The sequence below is a fragment of the Octopus bimaculoides genome, chromosome 9 (genome assembly GCF_046866305.1).
Source record: "Octopus bimaculoides isolate indiv1 chromosome 9, ASM4686630v1, whole genome shotgun sequence".
Taxonomy (NCBI): Eukaryota; Metazoa; Mollusca; class Cephalopoda; order Octopoda; family Octopodidae; genus Octopus; species Octopus bimaculoides.
The window spans coordinates 76,752,662-76,780,025 of NC_142936.1; the positions used below are offsets into that span (position 1 = coordinate 76,752,662).

At 36.8% G+C, this 27,364-nt stretch overlaps 1 protein-coding gene across 2 annotated transcripts in view; it reads left to right on the top strand.

Moving 5' to 3' along the window:
• LOC106877198 (importin-5) overlaps positions 1 to 27,364 on the top strand; it is a 112,872-nt gene that overhangs the window by 30,763 nt on the left and 54,745 nt on the right. For both annotated transcript variants that reach the window (XM_089357836.1, XM_014926042.3), the window contains exons 2-3: positions 13,321 to 13,401; positions 15,450 to 15,642. In XM_089357836.1, the coding sequence (XP_089213962.1) occupies positions 13,354 to 13,401; positions 15,450 to 15,642 (241 nt within the window). In that variant the 5' untranslated portion in view covers positions 13,321 to 13,353. The remainder of the gene's footprint in view (positions 1 to 13,320; positions 13,402 to 15,449; positions 15,643 to 27,364) is intronic.

Below are 27,364 nucleotides of genomic sequence, written 5' to 3' on the forward strand. Positions count from 1 at the left end.
AAAGAATCAGTCCAGGGGTCGATATTTAAAAAGACTAATCGGTCCTGAAAAAATGACAGGCAAAGTTGCTTTTGGTGGAATCTCAACTCAGAACACAAAGAACTTGGATAAATACTGGAAAGTATTTCTTATGATGCTCTAACGATTTAACCAGGTTGCTGCCTTTTTAAAAATGATATATATCTATGTGCGTGTGTGTATATAACACACACATACACACGAGGTGGGGCTGAAAAGACCCTGGCTTTGGATAAAAGAAAATACAAGAGGATCAGTTAATTATGATTTTATTAAATGTATTCCCCACTCAGATTCACACACTTATTGCAGCAGTCCTTCAGTTTTTCTAAGCCTTATAAAAGGACTCAGAAGGTTGGGCCTCCAACCAGGTCTTACGTAATACCTTTAAAGCCAGAAATTTTTTAGTACTCCCTCATGTATATATATATATATATATATATATATATATATATAAAATTTGATATTCATTTGCATCAATAGTCATCTGTGGATATGTTGAGGTGCTGTCTTTTGCTAAGAGAGAGGTGAATATGAACCCTAACATGTTATTGAAACCACATTTAGATGCTTTGTGGGAATAACTACAGATATATGACCCTTCTTTCTGAGGTGCTGCTTTTTAAAAATCTCTGTTGTCATCTGCTCAACTGTTATAATTGTCTTCATAATGTAAGCAGTTATTAGGTTCTGCACCCCCTCCATATTTTTTTTTTTTTTTAACTTAGCTGATATGTGAAATCAGAGAAATATGTTGGTATTTATTATCTATGGTTTGCTTCCTCTCTTAAGGCAGTCTTTAAGAGGGGAATTTTGGAATGTTGTTAGCGAATTTATACATTTGCATTTGTGCAAGAAGGTGGCAAAATACAAGTGAATTTTCATATCTTATGGCAGCAAAGACTAGGATTTTTGTCTTTTGATTCAGAAACTACTTTGGCATTCAGCAGTTCTACAAAAGGCTCAAGTAGGACCCCACACTGGGATACTATTTCCCCACACTGGGATACTATTTTCACATATGGGTAGTGCTATTATTGCACACGTTTCCTCTACCCTGGCCATGAAACTGATTATCACAAAGTGACTCACAACTGCACTGCTACCAGTCTCGTAGACATGCTATCTCCTTGTTCTACTTTTACTTTTACTTCTCCCATGGCCATCTCTTCTTTAGAGATGGCTGGTCTCTTCCTGTTGTCACCCATATTCTGCCCACCACTCATTCTCTCATTAATTACTATGGCAGTCTTTCTTCTCAGAAGCATTAGGCCTCTGGAATTCCATTCTCTGTTCTTATATACATATATGTATTAAGTTGATATTTGAAACTTGAATTAACATGAAGTTTTTAAAAGTTTGTACCATAAAGCCAGAGGTAATCTCAGGCAGGTTGGTATTAGAGTTAAGCTATTTTATTACTGTCAAAAAGATTTTTTAGTTAACTCTTGTGGAATTTGAACTCATAGTAAAATAATTGTCGTTTAAAGATAGGTTTGTGAGTGTGGACTATCATAGACGTAGTTGGCATTAGTCACAAGTTGGAGTGAACATTTGTTTCTGGACATTTGTGTAAGCTGCTGTAAGAGTTAAGGGTAAAGTTGAAAATTGAATCTATGTTGCTTTGCTAACTGAAAGAGCTAGATACAAGAAGTTCCAAAGTCGGTTTTCTTTTGGGGAAAGAAAATTAATACACTTGTAAGCACAGGTGTGGCTGTATGGTAAGAAGTTTGCTTCCCAACCACATGGTTTCAGGTTCCATCCCACTGTGTGACACCTTGGGTAAGTGTCTTCTATATATCTGTGTGTGTTACTCTCTCCTTATCTATGATAGTTGTAAATGAGTGTCACTGTTATGCAAGCAGTGTTTTCATTAATTTTGAAAATAATCAATGAATTTGGAAATATTTAGTGTAAAATAATCACAATTTTTCATCATCATTATTGTTATCATCATTGTGTGAGAGAGCAATGCCTGCCATCAAAGTGACACTGGGGTAAAATATACCAAGCTTAGTATACCCATCATGACTACTCATCTGATAAGGGTACACCAGGCACCTGCATCACAACCATGACATGGTGATCTCATACCAAGATGAACAGCACATGACCTTGCAGGTGGAGCTCAGAATTTTCTTCAGATTGAGTAGCCCATCCTGCTCAAATGGTCCCCTGTTGAACGAAACACCCATGTTTTCAGAGGTGTATTATTCCAACCCCAATGAATTCCTCTCAACACATGGCTATGATGCTCTCCCACTATTTCTGCTCGTGATCAAAGATGCACATATCGTCAGCCACTAAGGGACATGCTCAACTGGTTAAGGTCAAACATCTGACAAGCAAATCTGTGGAATTGAGCAGAATATTTGTTGTAGCCCATCTTTTATGCCAAGACAAAACAATGTACATGATAACACATTATTATTATTAGTGGTGGTGGTAGTAGCAGCAGTAGTAGTAGTAGTAGTGCTCTAGCAGAATCATTAGCATACAGGACAAAATACTTAGCAGCATTTCATCTGTCATTACCATCTGAGTTCAAATTCTGCCAAGGCCTACCTTGTATTTCATCCTTCCAGGGTTGATAAAATAAGAACCAGTTGAGCACTGGGGTTGATGTAATTGACTTAACTTCCTTTCTCATAACTGCTGGTTTTATGCTAAAGTTTGAAACCATTATTATTATTATCGACTGGTTTCACACCCGTATCTCATAGCAAAGAACATTGGTAACCCTCTTGCTTTCAATCTCTCCTTTAGGTAGATATACTAATTGTCTAGCTGCATGGTGCTGTTTGTTATTACCCTCTTCCTTTCTCTTCTGGCTTGTTCCCTTACTTTTTCTGACTCTGTTTACCTTGCTATTCCATCATTATGTCACCCATCACCTGGTAGGTATCTTATTCTATCCACAAACTTTTGTCTGTTGAATCGAAAAGATATTTTATATTTCTTGGTATTTATCTTACATTTCTTAATGTTAATCCTAGTTTTGCTCTACTTCTTCAATCCTCTTGCTAATTATTTTATCTGTAGTTTGGCTTTACTGTTTAATACTGCAGATTATCAGCTAGCATTACTCCCCTCTCTCTCTCTCTACTATTATTTTCCTAAAATAAGATCAGGTGGAACGTTTTTCAGACACTTTTAAAGTTTATAACTGTCTGTCCGTCTCTCTTTCTCATTTTATGTATTTGTGTGTGTACACTTCAGATAACTAGTAAAATATAACTAAAAATTAATCTTACTTACTGAACCAGACTCCTCCAACACTACTTAATACACTAATATATGAAAAGGATCCATGTTGAGTCATTGAGGTCAAGGACTAGTGAAACTTCAATGTTACTCATCACCTTTCCTATGCAAAAACAAGTGCATTAACTGTTTGTTTTCAGTGCTTCTTCAGACCGGTCTGTGTGTATCATGTAAAGCTAGAGATGGGAACAATGATTCCCCCTCGCAAATACTAATCGGACACAGACAGTGTGTTATTAGCCAGCTGGAGGAGATGTCCTCTTGGGGTTAAAAACAATAGTAGCATCATAGCATCATCCTCTATGGGACTGCCACATTTAGTTGGCAATTATATTTTACGATATAGTAAAATAGTTTTGTCATTAATAAGCAGATGCCTGAAGTAATTTGACACAAAATTTTAATTGGGTCACTTTAAAATGGGGATGTTTGTACCATAGAGCCAAGGTCAGTCTTTGGGGAGTTCATATTAAAAGGGTTGGGCAAATGTTTTCTACTATAGACCTGGGCTCACCAAAGCTTTGTGAGTGGATTTGGTTGATGAAAACCGAAAGAAGCTCTTTATGTGTATGTATGTTTGGTGGTGGTGATGCCACATAAAAATCCCCCAGTACACTGTAAAGTGGTTGGCATTTGGAAGGGCATACAGCTGTAGAAACAAAGCTGAAACAGATTATGGAAACTGGTGTGGCTCCTGTCAAGCCGTTCAACCCACGACAGCAAGGAAAATGATGTTAGATGATTGTGTGTGTTTGTACTTGTGTGTACTCTTGTCCTAACATCAGGTGATGGTTGTAAACGCACTTCAGTCATACAAGCAGTGTTGTCGATTTCCGGTCTTTCGTGGAAAACATGTATGGCCACGAGAAAATATCTTGCGTGAAAAAAGTGAGGGTTGGTGACAGAAAGGGCACCTGGATACAAAAAAATCTACCTCAACAAATTCCATTTAACCCATGCAAGCCTGGAAAAGTGAACATTAAATGAAAATTTTATATATTAGGCCATCCCATAAGTACTGTCCGATTTTACTTTTTTAAAAATTGAATGAAATTTAATAGCATTTTAGAATGTCTAATGGAATTAAAAAATATTTTTATGCATTTGTGTACATTTAAACTAATTAAATATTATTTTACAGAATAATAGAATTAAAATTTCTTTGATTAAAACTCTTCCTAACATGGAAGTATCCAAAGAGCATTTGAGGTACATAATGCTTTATGAGTACAAAAAAGGAAACTCTGCAACCAAAGCGACTCGAAGCAGACACTCAGTTTATGGGAAAGAATGCTTGAATGAAAGAACTTGCAGAAGATGGTTTGCAAAATTCAGAAGTGGAGATTTCAGCCTTGAAGATGAAGATCGAACAGGACGTCCAGTTGAGTTTGATGATAAGCTCCTTGAGGCATTACTTGAAGAAAATCCTGCATTATCAGTTGAAGAATTGGCAATAAAGCTTAGTTCAAACTATACAACTGTTCATCGTCATCTTCAACAACTTGGAAAGGTTCCTAAATTTGGAAAATGGGTGCCTGATGAAGTGTCCGAAAGCAACTGCAAATCCCGAGTTGACATCTGCTCTTCTCTCCATTCTCATGAACTCATTTCAGGCTTTTTGGATAGACCTGTGATGGTGATGAAAAATGGATCTTCTATCGAAATGTTAAATGTAAACAGTGGCTTGGTAAAAGGGGGAAAATCTCTACCACAACCGAGAAGGGAACTTCATGGGAAAAAGGTTCTCCTCTCTATCTGGTGGGATTGCAAGGGAGTAATTCACTTTGAATTGTTACCACCTAATGCAACAATCAATGCTCGATTCTACTGTCAGCAATTAGAGCGTTTGAACTAAGCTTTGAAGAAAAAAAGACCCGCTTTAGTGAACCGAAAAGGAATGATGTTTCATCAAGACAATGCGTGACCCCACACTGCAAAGATCACATCACAGAAGATCGAAGAGCTTGGTTAGGAAAAAAGTCCTCATCTATCTTATTCTCCTGACCTTGCTCCTTCAGACTACCATTTGTTTCGTAGTTTACAGAATCATTTCGGAGGCATAACTTTCGCAAGCCAGGAGGAGGTCAAAACTGATATTTCAGAGTTCTTTGCTTTGAAACCAAAATAATTTTACATTGATGGGATTAAAAAGCTTGTAAATAGATGGAAGGAAGTCATAGATAATCAGGGAAAGTACATTGATGATTAAATTTCAATTAAATATAACATTTGATCACTTGTTTTCTTTATTCAAAATTCGGACAGAACTTATGAGATGACCTGATATGTGTGTGTGTGTTCTTTTATTCTTTTACTTGTCTCAGTCATTTGACTGGGGCCATGCTGGGGCACTGCATTTTGACTATATATATATATATATATATATATATATATATATATATATATATATATATATATATACACATACACACACACACACACCTATACATACATATGCACACACACACACACACACACACACACACATTTTTACTGCTGCTGCAAATGATGTAGATGTGTGCATATGTATGTATATGTGTGTATATCTATATCTCTGTTTGTCTATCTATCTATACATATAAAGTGAAAACATTTCCTTGTATAAAGCTTCAGCGAAGTGCACTGCGAAGATGAATAAATTCAAATACACACACACACACACCTAAAGTTAGTGGCTGTGAGATGCTGGACTATTGATCTCTTCACTGTTGCCATTGTTCTGTGTCCTTGAACTAGGCGCTTAGCTGCTTGCTCTAGTTTGCCTGACTGAATAGAAACTGGATCTGCTTTCTACTTCACATCTAGTTATACAAGCAATTGCTCCAACATGTAAACCATCCCATTCACATAAACATTTTAAAAAAATGGGAAAAGACTGCTCAAAGACACATAATTGCTGTTTAGTCTCAGAACAACTTTGATTGAAACTTATGGTTAAAGGTGTTCTAGCTTGCACCACCATGTCTAGCATAAACTAGAACTACATTATCTAACGTATCCGCCTTCCATTTTTGAAGATACATAATTTTAGGGAGATTTGGTTGCTGTTTCTAGCAGATTGAGCAAGACTGTTGTGGTTCCCTTGTTGGTTTGGAGGGGTCTTGTCTTATAAGTTACTTGGTGACTTCACCATAAAAAGGCACCCAGTACATTCTGTAAAGTGGTTGGTGTTAAGAAAAGCATCCAGTTGTAGAAAGCATGCCAAAGCAGACAGTTGAGTTTGGCACAGCCTTCTGATTTGCTAGCTCCTGTCAAACTATCCATCCCATGCCAGCATGGAAAATGGACATTAAAAATGATGATGATGATGATAAGTTGAGTCAAAGTCTTTTTAGCATTAATGTAAAATGTTAAGTGAGGTTGGTTGAGCCTTTTAATGTACAGCTTGTCTCCCTTTCTATTTATCCCTCTCTAAGAGTTCCAGCCTCTTTACCTTAGCTTTCATCTGATATTAAACCCTATCAACTCCAGTTCTTTTCCCTCTTGACTGCTGTGGCCCAGATATTTCAGAATACCTTGTTTACAACCATCCCATGAAGTTGAAAGAAAGGATGCTCACACAAAGGAAGGATTATTATCATATTGTGCCATTTTGGTCATAATGAATATCGGTTTCAAATTTTGGCACAAAGCCAGCAATTTCAAGGGCGTGTGTAAGTCGATTACATTGATCCCTGTACTCATCTGGTACTTATTTTATCAACTCTGAAATGATGAAAGGCAAAGTTGACCCAGGTGGCATTTGAACTCTTTAGTACAAGGACATTACGTTAGTAAATGAAGCTGGAAGAAATTCCACAAAGCATTATTTCCAGCACCTTAAGGGCATAACGAGTATTGTCTTATCTTTTAAGAAATGACAAGCCATAGGGTTTCAAGTTCAGTTCCACTGCATGGTACTTTAAGCAAGTGTCTTCTTCTTTAGCCCTTATGAGTGAATTTGGTAGATGGAAACTGAAATGAAGCCAATCACATGCATGCGTGTGTTTGTTTTGACATTGCATGCTAATATTTTCTACTACAGGCACAAGGCTTGGAATTATTAGCAGTGAAGGGGCTAGTTGGTCACATTGATCCCACTCAATTGGTACTTAGGCTAATTGTAAACAAACTTAACCAGTGTTCAAACAGTGATGTTTATCTGTAATTTTCCATGAAAATGTTTAGACTCAGAGAAAATATTATCTTGCTTGGAAACAGGCAAAGGTTGGTGACAGGAACTTCATCCAATCATAGAAATTGCATTGACAAATCTTGTCATAGAAAAGCAGTTTAAAATAATGATGGTGATGATTGTCATCATAACAAATAGTGAAATTAGTATTAAAAACTATATAAAATCAAAATTGTAACAAAATAAAAATGTGTATGTATCATTTAAATGCTAAAAAGATTTTAAAAATCACTGTGGCCTTGTCTATTGCGGTAAGGCAATCATCTCTGATGTTCTCTTGTTGACCTTGTTCTTAAGTTTCAGGTGTAATTATAATAATTAATTTTGATTAATTTCATCTTTTAATTCAATATTTTTCATTCAAAGTAATGAATATAATTCACTATCCCTAATGGGACATTTAATTAATTTTTAGCTTCCTGTCACAAATTATCTCAATATAGTTCTTAGTGTCCAAAGTGTTAAGGAGAGAGAGAGAGAGAGAGACTCCTGATTGGGTTGGTAATCTATGATAAATCAATTCCCTCTAGATAGGATGTAGTGTCATCTCACAAATTAGTATCCAGAGATTAATTACTAGAATTAGGGTCTAACTTTTAAAAGGATTTGAATCACTCAGTAGTAATTATGGAACTAGTGCTTCTGAGTGTCCTAGATGCAGCTGCACTGACTCAGCCAATTATTGGAAAGTGAGTAATGAAGGGGATTTTTAATACTTTTATTTCCATGTTTCTGTTGAAATACCTGCTTTTGTTTCAGTTAATTTTGAAAATGGTTTAGAATTTATTGAAATAACTTTGTTATTAAACTTGTGTTTGAAATCTAAATTAACATGGAATTTTGATTAAAGTTTTAATTTAGATTGCTTTAACCCTTTAGCGTTTTATCTGGCCATATCCCAGCTGAAATATTCCACCTGATATACGTTAAAACTGACCATATCCAATCTCTCACATCTACCCTACAATGTCATTCTAAAAATATACAAACATACCATTGAAGTCTTGAAGCTACAAGATAATACATTATTAATTCAAAACAGTGTGAATAAATAAGCATTACATTTGACAAAGAAATATGAATGCTAAAGGGTTAAAACAAGGAATTTTTATACCATAGAACTACGAGGTGGTCTTAGGCAGATTGAATTTATTAAGTAAGAATCTGAGGTTATAAAATTCACTTGTTTATCTATCATTTTCTACTGTAAAAGGTATAGTGATTTTTCTCTTAAGCACAAGGACACTGCTTTAGTAAATGAATATGGTATAGTTAAATTCATTGTACCGGTGGTACGTGTAAAGACATTTGAGCGGGATCGTGCGTGCAGGTGGCACGTAAAATACACCATTTTGAGTGTGGCTGGCTGTTGCCAGTACCACCTGACTGGCCTTCGTGCCGGTGGCACGTAAAAGCACCCACTACACTCTCGGAGTGGTTGGCGTTAGGAAGGGCATCCAGCTGTAGAAACTCTGCCAAATCAGATTGGAGCCTGGTGTAGCCATCTGGTTCACCAGTCCTCAGTCAAATCGTCCAACCCATGTTAGCATGGAAAGCGGACGTTAAACGACGACGACGATGATGATGATGATTAATTGACACGACTCCAGTTCTCTGATTCTGCAATCATATTCATAATACTTAATCTAGCATTAAGGTATTTTATGTGATGGAGAAAAGACAGCATTAGTTCAATGAATATTATTATTTAATTGTTTTGACAAGTACAGGAGATAACTCCAGACATGTTTTGGTCCTATTAAACTTCCTTAGCTGAGCACATACTTCACTGTGCTTTCCAAAGGAGCGTATGAGAATCACTAAGTAGATATGTAATAGAGCACATAAATACATGTGAAAGACTAGCATATTAAGAATAATGAATTAATTAACAAATCACTGATGTTAATTATTCAGAGACACCATAAGCATATTGTATTGTAAATAGTTTGGTAACCTGACCTCCAGCTGCTAAATTTTCGTTTTATTGATGATATTTTGGATAGTGTTCAGAAAAAAGTGCGCAGAACTATAAAGCTGTTGGAAATGTCCTTGTAAACAGTGTTATAATAGTTTTACCTCCCCAAACCTACATACTAACTTCTCTCTTTCTCTCTCTCCTTCCCCGTTTTTACATAATGTGATTGATATTTAAAAGGGCATCTAGCTGCAAAAAGGTTATTTGCATTACACATGCTCAACCACATGTGCATGTAACATCATTCTGCTGTTGTTGTGTTGTTGCTAAGGTGACAGCAGTGGCTGTAAGGGTTTTGCTTTCATCTACTTGACTTGTCAAAATTAAAATGAATATAATATATGCCAGTCACAAATCCAAACCTAATGAACTAGAATATTGCTGATCTTCATTTTGGCTGGTATTTGATATGAGAGCTCTCAAAGTTGTTGGTTAGTTGATTCTGCATGCTGAAATCGAATAACAGCTGTTTGGACAATAACAGCAATAATTTTGTTTATCATCACTGTCATCATCATCATCATCATCATCATCTCCAGTGACAGCAAGCAGTGGCTTGACAGAATCATTTGAGCATTGAACAAAATGCCTTACAGTATTTCTTTTGGCTCTTTACATTCTGTGTTCTAATCCAACTTTGCTTTTCATCCCCCAGGGGCCGATAAAGTAAATAAAATAAAGTATCAGTGAAGTACTGGAATAAAATCGACTACCCTATAAATTCTGGTCTTTATTATTATTATGTATGTGTGTATGTATATGTTTGTGTGTGTGTGTGTGTTTGTTCCCATAACTTAGCGGTTCGGTAAAAGAGACCGATAGAGTAAGTACTAGGCTTACAAAGAATAAGTCCTGGGTTCGATTTGCTCGACTAATGACTGAAACAAGTAAAAGAGAGAAAAGAGAGTATATTGGTTTGAAATTTTGGCACTAGGCCAGCAATTTCAAGGAGTAGGTTCTTAATTACATTGCCCTCTAGTATTCAACTGGTCCTTGTTTTATCCCCCCCCCCCCTCTGAAAGAACGAAAGGCAAAGTTGACCTTGGCGGCATTTGAACTCAGAACTATATTATCTAATATGTCCTTTCCTTTAGCATGACAATTAGGTAATTTTAGTGAGATTTGGCTATTTTACATAATGAGCTCAGTGGGTAACTGTTATTGAACAAGCACCCAATTTGGTTTCCATCTGTGATTGTAACCATTTTAGTCATGTTAGAAATATCTTCTGTAAAGGATGCAAGAAGTGATGCAATGTTATTTTCATTCTTTCTTATAGATCTGAGGCCCTCTGCTAGAAATCAGTGTATTTGTTCCAGGAATCAATATATGTGTGACAGTAGTAATTATGATAACAATGTTTATCAGTAGCAATTTCGGCAACAGCTAAAAGGACAAATCAACATTGATAAGTCTTCTCATCTCAGTTTGCTGTTTAGCTACTTAAAAAAAACAAACAAACAAACCAACTAACCAAAAGCAAAAATGTGCAATTTCATTTAGACCTGTAGAAACCATTATCTTCAGACAAAGATGTGTTGGTTACATTAGGAAAATTAAAAGATTTAATCTACCTGATAGAATTTTGTATAACTGATATTAATGCTGCACATTCTGGGTTAAAATTTGTGTGACTAAATCAGACAGACAGACTCATGAGATTTTGTAATCAGTATAAAAGAACTAATCCATAATATTCTGTATTTGTTGCTGCCTACATCTCTGCCTGACTTTTACTTGTTTCTGTCTGTCTGTCTCTTGTTTGTGTGAGCGAGTGTAAGTCAGTTTCTCATTCCTCTAGTCCATACTCTGTTCAGCTGAGGGGAGTGGGTGGGTTCTTATCTTGCAGGTACTTGGTGATCTCACTGGTGCCACGTAAAAGGCACCCAGTACACTATGTTCAGTGGTTGGTTTTAAGAAGGCATCCAGCTGTAGAAACCGTGCCAAAGCAGACATAGAACTTGGTCAAGCCCTCTGATTCGTCTGTTCTTATCAAACTGTTTAACCTATACCAGCATGGAAAAAAAGGCTGTTAAATGATGATGATATGTATTGGCAGTATGGCTAAGAAGTTCACTTTGAAACCATATGGTTTAGGGATTGTTCCTTCTGTGGACACTGTCAGTTGGTGTCTGCTACTATAACCATCAGTTGACCAATATTTAGCCCCAAGTCAACTATGAGAGAGCAGGCCTATAATCAAAGATATTTTAACTGTGGCCATCTCATCTTGTTTTTATTTGTGGTTTGTCATGTATGTACTTTTACAGAGCTTATTGAACTTACTTGAATAATTCTTAATCAACATGTTGAAAGCACTGGTTCTCATTCAGTCACTAAAGTTAAACAATAATGAGATTAGTTAGTACTTAGTTGGGCAATTGTTTGAGACACCGAAGTATTGCATCATGTTTGTGTGTGTGTGGGACAATTGTGGATTTATTTCCTGAACCAGGTGACACACTGTGCCCCTGAGTAATGCACTTCATTTCACATTGCTCTAATCTACTCATGCCTAATGAGTAACAGCTGAGTGCTGGTGCTGGCCTCTTTCCTACCAGCTGTTACATCCAGGGTGTTCCACTGGGTCATAAGTAAGGTGGTTGAGAAGAAGTCTGTGTCGGTTCATGACTACATAAACTAAGGTATTACCAAACTGTACATGTTTAGTTGTTGGTGTGTTACAGCTGGCTGTACTGCATGGTAGCTTGGGCAAGTGTCTTCTATTATAGTTCCAAGTTGACCAAAGCTTCGTGAGTGGATTTGGTACACAGAAACTGAAAAGTTGTTGTATATGTGATTGTTTGTTCCCATCACTGCTTGACAACGAGTGTTGACACAGGTGTGGCTGTGTGATTAATTAGAAGTTTACTTCCCAACTACCTGATTTCAGCTCAGTGCCACTGCATCTTACCTTGGGCAAGTGACTTCTGCTATGGCCTTGAACCAATCAAAGCCTTGTGATTGGATTTAGTAGACGGAAACCAAAAACCTGTTGCGCACACATGTGCGTATATAGGTGTGTGGCCTACTGGTTCAAGTGCTGCACTCACAATTGCTTGATCATGGTTCAATTCCTGGATTGGTAGTGCATTGTTTTCTTGAGCAAAATGCTGCATTCCATGTTGTTCCAGTCCACTCAGCTGGAAATGGGTAACCCTGTGATGGACTAGCATTCCATTCAGTGGGAATGTTGGCTTGCCTGCATAGCTAATAAGCGTGGCGTCATTCGAAAGCTAAAACAATGCAAAAAAGCACATTGTGTGTGACAGCATCCAATAGTCTGGTTGATACCTTGATATCTATGTATGTGTGTATCCTTGTCTTGACATCATTTGTTGGTTGTAAGCAAGCATCACTGCCATACAAGAGGTGTTCCATTTCCAGTTTTCCGTGAAAAAAAAAACATGTCTGACCAAGGGGAAATATTACTTTGTTTGGAAACCGGTGAAGGTTGGTATCAGGAAGGTGCATCCGACTATAGAAAAACTGTCTCAACAAATTCTGTCTGACCCATGCAAGCATAGAAATGTGGACATTAAAGTGATATGATGATTGTATGTGTGTGTGTGTGTATTGCATCAAAGCAGCCTGTTATGTTGCAATAATTATTGTTTTGCATGCTTCATAGCTTGTTGAGGTTTATAGTAGAATTTGAAGGCAGCGTAGGTAGGATTTTAAGTGCACCATTGGTTGTTATTGGTTGTTTTAACACTGTTTCTAATTTTTTGTATAGTTCTTATTTGATCAAACAATGAAATTTAAGTACACTGCACTTTTGAAGTACTCTCTGTCTCTCTCTCTCTCTCTCTCAACACAAACACGCACATTTAATTGCACTCAATTTGATAGTATATTTTTTTCATTTTAATTCTCTTTTACACAGGCTACCTATGGCAACATCCCAGCTCCCAACAAGATGACATTTTTGATTGGAGTGTTACAGAATACAAGCGCCTCTGTACCAGTAAGTTTTGTTATTTTGTTCTTTTTTTTATGAGACGAATCAGCTCTGAAGAATAGAAACCATTATAGTAGCATTAGGAAAAACATAGAGAGAAAGTCATATATCCATGGACTAGAGGCTTAGGTGCCTCCATTTGTGATTGAATGTCAATCAGGTGATCCATCTCTGGATGAGGTCCAGAATTTCTGCGTAGAGAAGCAGCATCATTCTAGATGTGGGGGAAGCACTCCACTGTGGACCTCACTTGAGTTTTATTGAATGTTAATTGCTGGTAAGGACTGAAATATTTTCTGGCCTTGAAGAGAAGTTAAACTTTGTGCAATACGAGAGTGCAAAGTCCAACACGTAACACTGTTGATACACATGTTTACTGTCACCGTCTTCATCTAAGTTCAGTAATCATTCACTCTCTCTAAGTTGTCTCTTCCATTCACCAATATCACTCCAATTTGCATTCTTGCAAAAAAACAATATTGATCACTTCTTAATTCATTACAACTTCCCTTAAATCTATTCTGTTCTGCAGGTATGGGTGTGGGGTTAAGAAGTTAATTTCCTAATCACATGGTTTTTGGTTCAGACCCAATGTATGGCACTTTAGGCAAGTGTCTTCTACTATAACCATCGATTGACCAAAGCCTTGTGAGTGATTTTGGTAGTTGAAATTGAAAGAAGCCCCTTATGTATATGTATGTATGTATGTGTTTGTTTGTTTGTGTGTGTGTATAATGGGTGAATGTGTTTGTATCCCCTTGTCTTGGCAAAGCTTGATAATTGCAAACAAGCATCCCTGTTATACAAGTAGTGTCTTTTGTTTTTAGTCTGTGGAAACATGTCCAGCTGTTATATAAAATGTACCTTGTTGAAATATTTATTGTTACATCTAAATTCCCTTCTTTTGGGATTATTTACCTCAGGCCTAGGATATAAGGGCTCATGGCCTTTATTTTAAAAAGAATAGAGAATATTTTGAGAAAGGTTTGGTTTTTATGTCGAATGGGTTGAGCTTATATTATAGAAGCTCCTTTACTAGGTCAGGTTAATAATTATTAATTGGTAAGCTATTACTGATGCTAACTAGAAATACAAATATGCAGGGAAGAAGAGACAAAAAACAGTGTTAATAAAAGGTTTTAAAAAATTTTTCTGGTGAGTACATATATATTTCAGTCTTCAGCAAAGTATATTTAGTTCTGAAAGTTGCAGGGATGTAAACACACCAACACCAGTTGTCAAGTGGTGGCAGGGGACAAACTCAGGCACAAAACCACATGCATTTACATACACATACACACATGATGGGCTTTCAGTTTCTATCTACCAAATCCATTCACAAGGCTTTGGTCAGCTTGAGGCTATAGTGAAAGACATTTGCCCAAGGTGCCATGTGTTTGGACTGAACCCGGAACCATATGGTTTGGAAACAAGCTTCTTAACCACACAGCAATGCCTGTGTCTAAATACAAAAAGAAATTGCTTTGTTTACCATTTAGCCCTTCTGTTGACATATTTCTGCTGAAATACACTACTTCAATTAATTTTAAAAATATTAAGCTGTATCGTATAACCAAAGGCAGTATCAAATGGGTTAGTATGAAATGGTTTAAGTACAAATTTGTATATCTGGCAAACTATTGCATTACTGAGTAAATCCGAACTAGTGATTTTAACAAAATCTCTTAATCATAGATAAGAATCTACATTAAGTGCATGGGATTTAATTCCATTATGTTGTTCATTGTCTGTTAGTGTTGTTAAAAATATTTAGTACTCCTTAAGATTATTACATTTAATATTTAGCTTTTCAAATTGCTTTATATCAAAAATACTTAGTGCTCCTTAAGATTATTACACTTAATATTTAAATTTTAAAATTGCTTTATATCATTTTGTTTCAATTGTAAAGTAACTAAACAGGTTGAGTTTATTTTATAGAAGCTAAGATGACATAAGTTGTGTGTGTGTGAGTGAGGGAAAGAAGGAAGGACACTTAAGGTAAATTTTTGAGACCTTTAACAACAGATCTTTTTTTCTGTTCTTCTTTCCAGAATCGCTCTTTGGCAGCTGTATTATTGCGGAAGCTCTTCACATCCAAATTTGACGATGCCTGGGGCAGCTTAGTGCCTGACTCTCAAATTGCTATCAAAACGTATCTTATGAATATTATCCACCAAGAAGAAAATCCTATTGTGCGCCGGAAAGTATGTGATGCCATTGCTGAACTTGCACGAAACATGTTGGGTAAGAGACGCATTTTACTTCTTCGTTTCATTTCCTGAAAGTTGGGTGTGAAATTATGTGAAAACTGCCTTCAAAGGTGCTTTTATTCTATGGGCATTTTGTTACAAAATAGTTTGGTTCCTCTGAAGTAAAATGACTGGCAAATTTTGTCTGTCTGTAGATGATTACCTGGCATTTCTAATTCTGGTATCTTAGTCATTATCATTGTCCTAATTTCTACATGGATCAAATGGAATTTGTTGAGGTAAAGCTGGGTGCTCTTTCTGTTGGCAATACTCATTTGTTTCCAAGCAAGATAATATTATTTCCCTATAGCCAGACATGTTTTTTATGGAAACTTGGAAATGAACAGAACTGCCTGAATGTTAGTGATATTTGTTTTACAACCATCATACATTGTCGCAACAAGGAAACGCTCTTTTACACACACATGACTGGCGTCTTTCCATTTCTGTCTAAATTTGCTCACAAGGCTTTGATTCACTTAGAGCTGTAATTAAATAGATGATCACTAAAAAAGAAGCCTGTCATCCACACACACACACACACACAGGTGCATGGTAAGATCAGTTGAAAGGATCTATGATACTGTATAGTTTGATTAATACATATATATGTATATGAGTGATGATGACTACATTTTTCAGTGTGTCCCTTTCAAAATACGAGTACTCACCATTTAGAGACCCCACTAACGTCAGTGGAACTCTAAAAGTTTTGATTCACCCGTAGCATTTTGAAGATACCATACACAATGTATTTTCAAAGGCTTACACAAGACTCCTTCCTTCTCAGAACCTGGAAATATGTCTTGCTTTTTAATGAGAGAAAGTATATTCAGCCTCCTAGCCTGCTAGAAATAGCAGCCAAATCACTTTTAACCCTTTAGCATTTAAACTGGCCATATCCAGGCCAGATATTCTACCTGATTATGTTCAAACTGACCAAATTGATCCTCTAGCACCTACTCTATAATGTCATTGTAAAAATAAACAATCACATTATTGAAATCTCAAAGCTATGAGGTAATGCACGATTAATTCAAAACAATATGAATAAATAAACACTACATTTGACAAAATGATCTGAATGCTAAAGGATTAATCTAAGAACCATTTTAAATACATATGGTGCTAAAGATATTCATTAAAATGTTTATTCAGAAAAATTCCATATAGATGTGGCCATGGCTCTGTGATTCGAGAGTTCACTTTGCAACCATGTGGTTTCAGGTCCAGTCTCAAGCAGACCAATTCCTTATGAGTGAAGTCAGTAGATGGAAACCGTAGAAGCCTGCTGTATATGTGTATATATCATCATCATTTAACGTCCGCTTTCCACTATATTCTAGAGGTGGTTGGCGTTAGGAAGGGCATCCAGCTGTAGAAACATTGTCAGATCAGATTAGAGCCTGGTGCAGCCACTGGCTTTCCAGACCTCAGTCAAACTGTCCAACCCATGCTAGCATGGGAAACGGAGGTTAAATGACGGTGGCAACAATGATGATGTTGATGATGATGATTGCCCACAGCTAGATTTTAATTTAGAGGCCCAGAATGAACATTACATACATTCTATCTACCATGTTAACGATTTTAGCAAATATCCCCCTAGAGAAAGTCTGTATTCTGTGTACTGCTATCTGGGTCATAAGTATGGAAAATTCATGTAATCCCTTGTCATCAGAAATATTTCTGAATGATTTACATGAAATGATATTTATGCTTTGGTGCATTGGCATAAAAACTGTTAAGTAATGAGTCATATATATATATTGTTGAGTTGACAATTCTGCTGGGACTACTCCCTCCTCTCTATGCCAACTGCGAGAAGGGATTTTGCATAATGCCAAGACAAAAATTTATGCAGGATGTCATAACAATGGTTAACTCTGTCACAGTGACATCAGCTAGGTTCGCTGACCATCATCATCATCATATTATCAATCACTGTCAACATTTTAATGTTCACTTTTCCATTCTTGCATGGGTCGACAGGGGATTTATTGAGGCAGATTTTTCTGCAGCTGTATGACCTTCCTGTCACCAATGCCTACATGTTTCCAAGTAAGCTAATATTTTTCCATGGCCAGACATGTTTTCACAGGATATTGGAAATGCATGACACTTAGTTATGACTGACACTCATTTACAACTATCATATAATGTCAAGACAAGAAGACACAAACATCTGCATACTCTCTCACATACACATTTTTACATATACAAAAAAACTTGAAACCATGTGGTTGGGAAGCAAACTTTATCACACAGCCATGCCTGCATCTATGATGGAAACAGTTTTTCAAAGACAAAACATAATGGGTGTAATACAGTTTAAATCTATGACCATGTTAGCCAGTGAGCCAGAAAATAATTATTCAGAGACAGTGGATTTCTGTTGGTTTTGATGATGGAGATTCTATTGTTTGATCAACTGAATTATTTGGTTGTTGAACTAGCACCTAAGTGGTCGAGTATTCCACAGTAACATGTGTGTCATTAGCATAATCTTCCGGTAGAGTTAGCATAACACTGTATGACAAGGCTGACATTAACAGTCTTCCATAGTTTCCATCAACTTAGTTTCACTGACAAGGCTTTGATCTGCATGAGGCTTTGCTGTCTTGCAATAGGCTCAAACTTGGTACCGTGTGATTGCAACTTTAGTGAGTGGATGAGAACCAGTATTTTCAGCTTGATATAGCCATGTTGTCATGAGAAATTGTGGAAAGTTACAATGATACCTGAAGCAAATATATTGACCAGAGGCACCTGTGTTTACTGAAGCCTGTTGTGCATTATTGATAATAATTTTACATATAAATTTATAATAAATAGATGAATAGAAAATAATTGACATACCTGTAATGCCTTCTCTCATGCCCTTCTTTCTCTGTTTGATGTGTTTAAACAGGAGATAACAAATCCTCTTGGTCCCCCAAAACAAATAAAATAAGCAAATGCAGTATAGAGTGACGCATGTCACGAAACTCGAACTGTTTCCAAGCATAGTAGAATTTCCCCATTGCCAGGCATTTTTTTTTTTTTTTTCCAGAATATTAGAGATGAACGACAACACTGTTTATATAATGGTAACTTTCATTTACAACTACTATGGCACTCCGTCGGTTATGACGACGAGGGTTCCAGTTGATCCGATCAACGGAACAGCCTGCTCATGAAATTAACGTGCAAGTGGCTGAGCACTCCACAGACACGTGTACCCTTAATGTAGTTCTCGGGGAGATTCAGCGTGACACAGACTGTGACAAGGCTGACCCTTTGAATTACAGGCACAACAGAAACAGGAAGTAAGAGTGAGAGAAAGTTGTGGTGAAAGAGTACAGCAGGGTTCGCCACCTTCCCCTGCCTGAGCCTCGTGGAGCTTTAGGTGTTTTTGCTCAAACACTCACAACACCTGGTCTGGGAATCGAAACCGCAATCCTATGACCGTGAGTCCGCTGCCCTAACCACTGTGCCATTGCGCCTCCACATTTACAACTATCATGCTATATCAAGACAAGGTGACACAAACACAGATTTATGCATGCAATCGCATGCTTCCCAACCACGTTTCCTGGTTCCATGGGCGTGGCACGTTGGTCTAGTGTCTCTTACTATGGATCCAGACCCAACCAAAGTATTGCAAGTGGACTTGGTTGATGGAAACCAGAAGGAGTCTTTTTGTATGTATGTGTCTGTATGTATATATTGTCGTCATCAGCTTTATCTTGTATCTGAGGATTTAGTTTCTTCTTTGCTGAGTGTTTCCTTTATGGTGATGGCGTTGGTGATTCTGTAGACCAGTTCTTGCATAAAAGAGTTGATGACATTGGCTGCTTGGTGGAGGATGAGGTTGATTTTGTTGTGCCTTTCTCTCTTGTCATTTGATTTCTTTCTTTTCTCTTCTGGTAGTTTTGAAGTTTTTAGTATCAATAGAGATGGAACACCACCACTTGGTACAGTCTTAGGCTTGTGTTTCAAACTACCAAATTCAATTTCAGGGCTTTGGCTACCCTGGAATTGTAATAGAAGACACTCGACTAAGGTACTACACTAGTGGGATGGAACCTAAAACCATGTGGATGGGAAGCAAATTTCTTAACTGCACTGCTACACCTGTGTTTATAATGTGTGTGTATATGTATGTATATATATGTGTGTGTGTATATATATGTATAAAAAAAATGTGCATGGCTCAGTGGTTAGAGAATTAGGCTCACAATCATGAGGTAGTGAGTTCGATTCTTGGACTGGGCCGTGTGTTGTGTTCTTGAGCAAGACACTTTATTTTACGTTGCTCCAGTTCACTCAGCTGTAGAAATGAGTTGCGACATTACTGGTGCCAAGCTGTATCGGCCTTTGCCTTTCCCTTGGATAACATCAGTGGCCAGAAGAGCAGAGGTTGGTATGCATGGACAACTGCTGGTCTTCCATGAAGAATCAAGCGTGGACTTTCACTTCTCTTGACACAATATGAGCAAAAAGGGTGATGTTAGGTTTATCTTTGCTATAACCAATTCATCCTGTGGTTGTGTGTCTTGGGAGGAGGCCATGTGAAGTAATTAATCCCTAACTTGAAAAACAGGCATGGGTTGGAGACATGAAGAGCACTAATTTTGGCCAAATTCATGCCAATATGAAAAATTGGACATACAACAAATCAAGATGAACATAATACTGCTGTATTATTTTACCTCATTGTTTCCACCTAACTCCTACATCAGCTAAAATTGGGTTAATGTAAGGTCAAAGGTCATCCAGCTATGACTTTCATTTTAAAGGTGGGTATCTAGGATTACGTTATCTCTTTTTAAAACCGGAAGTTGTGATTGAAGAGAGTTGGCTGCTGTTTCTAGCATGTCACTGGACCATGTTAAGGCTCCCTCATTGGCTGGTCTTTTTATGTAGTTAGATTATTTGCAGCATTTAGATTATTTATCACGACCTCCTCCAAGTTAATTGAACTTAAATCGCTCAAATATCAATCAAAAACGTTGATATCTTCAAATATCTTGGATCACACATAGTAGACTCCTAAAAGGTCTTTTACATCTGCAAAGCTCTTGCTTGGGATGCATGTAACAACTTGATAAGATCTGGCACTTGAACCTTCCACCCATGTTAAAAGTTAAAATATTTAGACCTGGACCTTATCGACTCTCTTGGAAAAACAACTAGGTGGAACATATCCCAACCTGCTCAGAAAGATACAGAACATCAGTTGGAGGTCACACCCAACACTTAGTAACATCTATGGACATCTGATACCAATATCCCTCAAGCTAAAGCAGAAATGGCTACCTTTTGCTGGCCACTGTCATCAAGCAGAGAAAGAGGTTATCTCATCCCTGTGCTATGGCATCCCTCTGGAAGTGGTTTCTCCAGGAAACTGACATTTCCAGATACTATAACTCAGGACTTGGGGCTGGATATTAGAGATCTGAACACAGCAATGCAGGACTGTGCAGTGTGGAAGGGGATTGTCAATGGAGTTCCGACCAACTATAGGTTGGTTGAAGGATGGCGATGATTTGCAGCAATAATGTTTTGGACCAACCAGGGTATTTGTACTAAAATTGAGGGCAATGCTGATATTACTCCTTTCGCAAGAGGTTCAGAGAATCATAAACAGCAGAATAATTATACAAGATGCATAGAGAAAGGAAAACTCATTAAGCAGGTAAGCTAGTGGGGGACAAATTTAGTTTAGAGGTTTTTTTCTTACCTATAAGGTGAACGTCTTGAGTTTCACTCTGAAGGTCAAGACATTATATGTGAGGAGTGAGGTCTTATTTCATTTCAGTATGCAGTTTGTGTTTTGCTTGGTTGCACATTGCACTGTCTAATTGAAAAGAGCAGAGTGTGTATAATTTTTACTGGGAAAACAATAGAAATACATTAGTGACTAAATAGTGTTTTCTATTTATGTACAATACTATGTGTGTAGCAGAGATGTGACTGTAAAACAAGAATTTGGAATTGTTTTGGGCACTAGCTCACTGGGAATTTAGCAATCACTCTATGGTACTCACCACTCAGCATCATTGCCCTAAATATTGATTTCTGACATTGACACAAGCCACAATTATGTAGGATGATTAGTACAATAAATTGAATTGATTACGATTATTGTATTGGTACTTATTTATTGATCAAAGATAGATGAAAGACAAAGTTGGTTCTCGTGGGAATTTTAGAAACTAATTAAAATCTGTAAAGGGCATTTTGTTCTTTCTGCCATACTACCACCTTTGATTATGTTAATTATCAAATTGAACAGTGCAAAGCAGGTGAGCTAAAGGACATAGGAATATTCACTATGGCTTATTTTTAAAATGTCTGTATTAGACTACACTGGAGCTTAGATATTTTCTACTTTCATACTATCACTTATGATCTATTGTTTTATTCCTGTAAGAGATAATTACTTAGATAATGCTTGAGTGAATTGCATAATATTTAACATGGGCTATTTGAATTCATAGCTTATAGTAATAATCCTTTTGTGATTTATTTCTGTACGGTTCAAACCAAACAAGATTATGAATTAAACAGCAGGTCAATAATGAGTGGCTTTTTTTCTTTATTTATTCAGAATCACCTCATGCAAAGCTTGTAGGATACTTTTAAGGAAAAAGCAGTATGGCATTAATGCCACAAAAATCTCTATATGCATTAATATTCAAGATACCAAAGACAAAATAGCTATAAAATAAGGGATGTAAAAAGTATTTAGAATGAGAAGATAATGAAAGAACTGATGAGAAAAGATAATGATGGCAATAAAATATACTGTAAATGAGATGATAATCAAGGAGCTAATGAAATGAGATTGTCATAATAGAAGAGATAAAAATATTATATTGAAGGAAACTGCCAACATTAGGCAATATACTTGTTAATCCTGGATTTTAAAAGATCAAGGTTGTGATCTGCAGGAAAACAATGGAGAAAGAATTTATTCTACAGTTCAGTTGTTGTTGAGTGAATTTGTGTATGAAACATGCAGCATGTCTGTGAGATACTTTGGAAACCTGATGTGATTCCCTGACTTTGGCAAACTGAACTCTGATAGTAAATTCCTACAATGGTGAGATTAGGGAATTATAGACATTTAACCCTCGAGCATTTAAACCAGCCATACCTGGCCCAAATATTCTGTTTTAGGTTCAAATTGATCTGGTCTCTTATACCTCCACAATGTCATTCTAAAAATGATGAATGATAAAGACACTGACAACTTACATCAGTTTTCCAACCTGGTATTTCTCTGCCATCCTGTGAGGGACAATGAGAGCCTTTGCCATCATTTTTGGTGTTGCTAGGCTTCAAAGAACTCAATGGTTTTGGGTTTGTTGATTTAACAGCTGTGATTGGACTTAGCGGTAGCATGTTACTGTAAGCAAAGGACTGAATATACCTTGTGTCTTATATTCTTTAATATGATGCTGTTGGTTCTGGGTTCGGTCCCACTGCGTGGCACCTTGGGCAAGTGTCTTCTACTATAGCCTCGGGCTGACCAAAGCCTTATGAGTGGATTTGGTAGATGGAAACTGAAAAGAAGCCTGTCATATATTTGTCTATATGTGTGTGTGTGTTTGTCCCCCCAACATCGCTTGACAACCGATGCTGGTGTGTTTACGTCCCACTAACTTAGCAGTTCGGCAAAAGAGACCGATAGAATAAGTACTTGGTTTACAAAAAAATAAGTCCTGGGTTCGGTTTGCTCTACTAAAGGCAGTGCTCCAGCATGGCCGCAGTCAGATGACTGAAACGAGTAAAAGAGTAAAAGAGACCATACAGGTATTTAGGTACCATAGAAATCTTCAACTTGTATTTAATGTATTTAATGCAAGTCAGCTACGCTTAGCCTTTTCGCTTCCTAAATTATAACCGTGGTTGCATTTGAACTCGGTGCCATAAGCTAGCAAGACACTTAACATTTATTTCTACAGCAGTGAGCTTTACCTATACATCATTACTGTTTACAGCTAGGTGACCTAGGTGACATGTTGCAACTGTTTGGCATGTTACAGTGTTGGTAACATAATATAACTCACTGATTGTTCAGCCAGAGGTTGATACATATCTGCGGAGTTAATTTAAGTGTTTTGTGTCAAAGATTGTTAGATAATTGACTACTTTTTAATGATTTTTTTTTTTGAGTATTGATTGGTGGTTGGTTTAAGTTTTCCTTTCTCTTAGGTGCAGGTGTGGCCGTGGGATTAAGAAGTTTGCTTCATAACCACATGGGTTCCACTTTAACCACAGGGCAACCAAAGTCTTGTGAGTGGATTTAGTAGACATAAACTGAAAGAAGCTGTGTGTGTCTGTGTCCCTTGCCTCCCATCACATGATTGTTGTAAATGAATGTCCTTTGTTTCTAATATTCCATGGTAATCTGTTTGATTATAGTACTTTGCTTAGAAACAAGTTGGTAATAGGAAGGGCAATTAACCATAGAAAATCTATCTCATTAAACTGTCTGACCGATGCAAGTTTGGAAAAGTGGACATCAAAATGATGATGATTCTTCTTTTTAAATTGGATTCAATTATAATTAGAGTACTAGATTATAATTCATCATCATCCTCATCGTTTAACATCTGCTTTCCATGCTGGCATGGGTTGGATAGTTTGACATGGAGCTGTTGTCTGTTGTAGCATGGTTTCTCCAGCTGGATGCCCTTCCTAACTGTAGAAATCGTGCCACAGCTGGAGTCTGAACAGCTCCCTGCTAGCCAGCTCCATGTTAAACTATCTAACCCATGCCAGCATGGAAAGTGGACATTAAACAATGATGTTGATTAATTATAATTATAAAAGTGGATGTTAAATGTTGATTATGATGAATTACAATTACCATTATGATTATTATTATAATTATAAATCAAAAATTAAGGCACTGAATCTGAAATTAACTAAATCTTAACAAGGCAGAAACACTTGATGTGTTTAAGATGGAGTGATGGTGGTGGTGGTGATGGGGTAGGGGAGAGAACATAGAACAGTTTGACAACCATACTTTTTTTTTCTTGCTGAAAACAATAGCAAAATAAACAAAAAAAAAAAAGGAGTTTGTTTCAGTCGGGACTTATGAGTAGCATATAGAGGAACGACTCAACTCACTTGGGACTTAGTTGTTTTCAGTGGCATTTGTTACATCACCTTGAGTTTTATCATTCATTTTAGGTCAGATTAATTACTCGAAGTTATGTACTTTACACTGATTAGCTAGACCAGTGGTTCTCTACTGGGGCCCATATATCCGTTGGGGATCCATATAAGATTTTGTTGTTAAAATTTCTCGGCAATGAATTGATTATACTTCTGCTATACACAAAATATTTTACTAATTTCTTAAATACATCATCATCATCATTGTTTAACGTCCGCTTTCCATGCTAGCATGGGTTGGACTATTTGACTGAGGACTGGCAAGCCAGAGGGCTGCACCAGGCTCCAATCTGATCTGGCAGAGTTTTTAAATACAATTTCTAATATTAAATTATGGAAATATAAATATGATTTTCTTAAACATCAAATGGCTAGGAGGACCCATCCAAGTAAAATAAGAGCCAAAGGGGTCCTTAGGTAAAAAAATGGTTGTGAAACATTGAGCTAGATGATAACCGTTTTACTTCATTATTGAGTATTTTGCTCTATACAAGCAGCTACATGTAGTTTGACTTACTGTGAAACCATTGACTAAATAGATTGAAAATCTTCAGCTTTAGTTACCTGGAAGCTAAACAGTTAAGACCCTCTCCCACCATCAAACAATATACCGTAAATCCTTGAGTATAGTCTGCCCTTGAGTATAATACGCAGGGGATTTTTAGTGGGCCGTACCTCTGAAAAACCTAAACCTTGTGTATAATACGCACCCCTTCTCTAACTTGAGTCAAGGAGGTCTATATAAAGTCCTTGGTTTGTAAACGTATGTACGGTAACGTCCTTTATTATTATTGTATATATAACATAATGCAAGCATGTAGCTTTTTTTGTGCACTTTGCAGAAAATAAAGAAATAACAGTAATAACGTCAGTGAAAAATAAATATTAAGTAAATTGCCTTTACATATTTATCACTTAGAAAATTTTGCTTAGAAAATATTTTTCATTTTTAACCTTGTATATAGTACGCACTAGAAATTTTAACCTTTAAATTTTGGGGGAAAAGTGCGGATTATACTCGAGGATTTACGGTATAGTTATTGGACTGCCTAAATTGGATCTTGTCCAGTGAGAATGAATGAACACAATGCTGTGCTATAGTTGTATTAGTCATCATCACCAATGTCATTTTCATGTTCACTTTTCCATGCTCACATAAGGAGGAAATGCATTGAAGCAGATTTTCTTTGGGCAGATGCCTTTCCTATTGCTCATCTTCACCTGTTTCCAAATAAGGTAATATTTTCCCATGATCAAACATTTTCATGAAAGATTGGAAAATGAAGGACACTGCTTGTATGCATGTGACACTTGTTTACAGCTGTCTTTCAATGTTAGGACAAGTAAACAGTAAAACACACATACACATATATGATGGGCTTCTTTCAGCTTCTGTCTATAAGATTCCTTCACAAGGTTTTAATCAGCCTCATGCCTATAGTAGAAGACACTTGCCTGAGGTTCTACGCAGTTGTACTGAACTTGAAACCATGTGATTGGGATGCAAATGTCTTGACCCCACATTTATACCATGCTTTATTATCATCATCATCATCGTCGTTTAACGTCCGCTTTCCATGCTAGCATGGGTTGGACGATTTGACTGAGGACTGGTGAACCAAGTGGTTACACCAGGCTCCAATCTGATTTGGCATAGTTTCTACAGCTGGATGCCCTTCCTAATGCCAACCACTCCGAGAGTGTAGCTTTAATATTGTTAAAATTGTTTGTGTACAAGGCCTGCAGAGTAAGAGTTATGCCTCTGACAAGTTGAAACCAGTTTTAATTCTCTGTTAATGTAGGTCCATTTCACTAACATTGCTAATGTCCTTGGAAAAGACAAGAACATAAGTTCCTAATTTCCCCTTCTTTAAAATATAAGGATTAAGAACCAGTGGTCAAAATGAAACAAATCATAAAGCATTTATTTGTACTCAATTCCCAGCAACACATGTCTATTGATAGTTTCTCTGAACCTATATTTGCTTAGAATGATTTTTTTTTTTTAATTCAATAATTTTTATGCAGCTTCTAACAGTCGCTAGGTTGTTTTGTATAGTTGGCACTCATGTTGTTGATCATTGAAAATGACGAAAATCCACGCTAGATTAGCCAGAAACTGATTAAATATGCATGGTGTTTCAAACTTCACAACCTGTTGGGATCAGCTTTAATTTTTTCTTGTTATACTTTCTCAGGTCAATATAAAACGCATATACCATCAATATACGAGATATCGACTCAAAGCGATATACACTCACCTTGAAAAAGAGAAATAGCTTTTTTGCTTTGCTTTGTTAAGAGGAATCAATATTATGGTTAAGTTTCCAATATATAACTAACACAAGCAACTACATGCTGTATCTCTTGTGATTATTTTTCTTCTATTGTTATTTGAGTGTGCAAATGTGTGCAAGCATATGCAACATGTACTCCCAAACAATGAATTTGTGTCTCCAATACATTACAATTAAATTGTTTAAATATTTAAAATAAGTATTTGTTTGTTTTTGTTGGCTATTTTCTATGTTCTGTTGCTT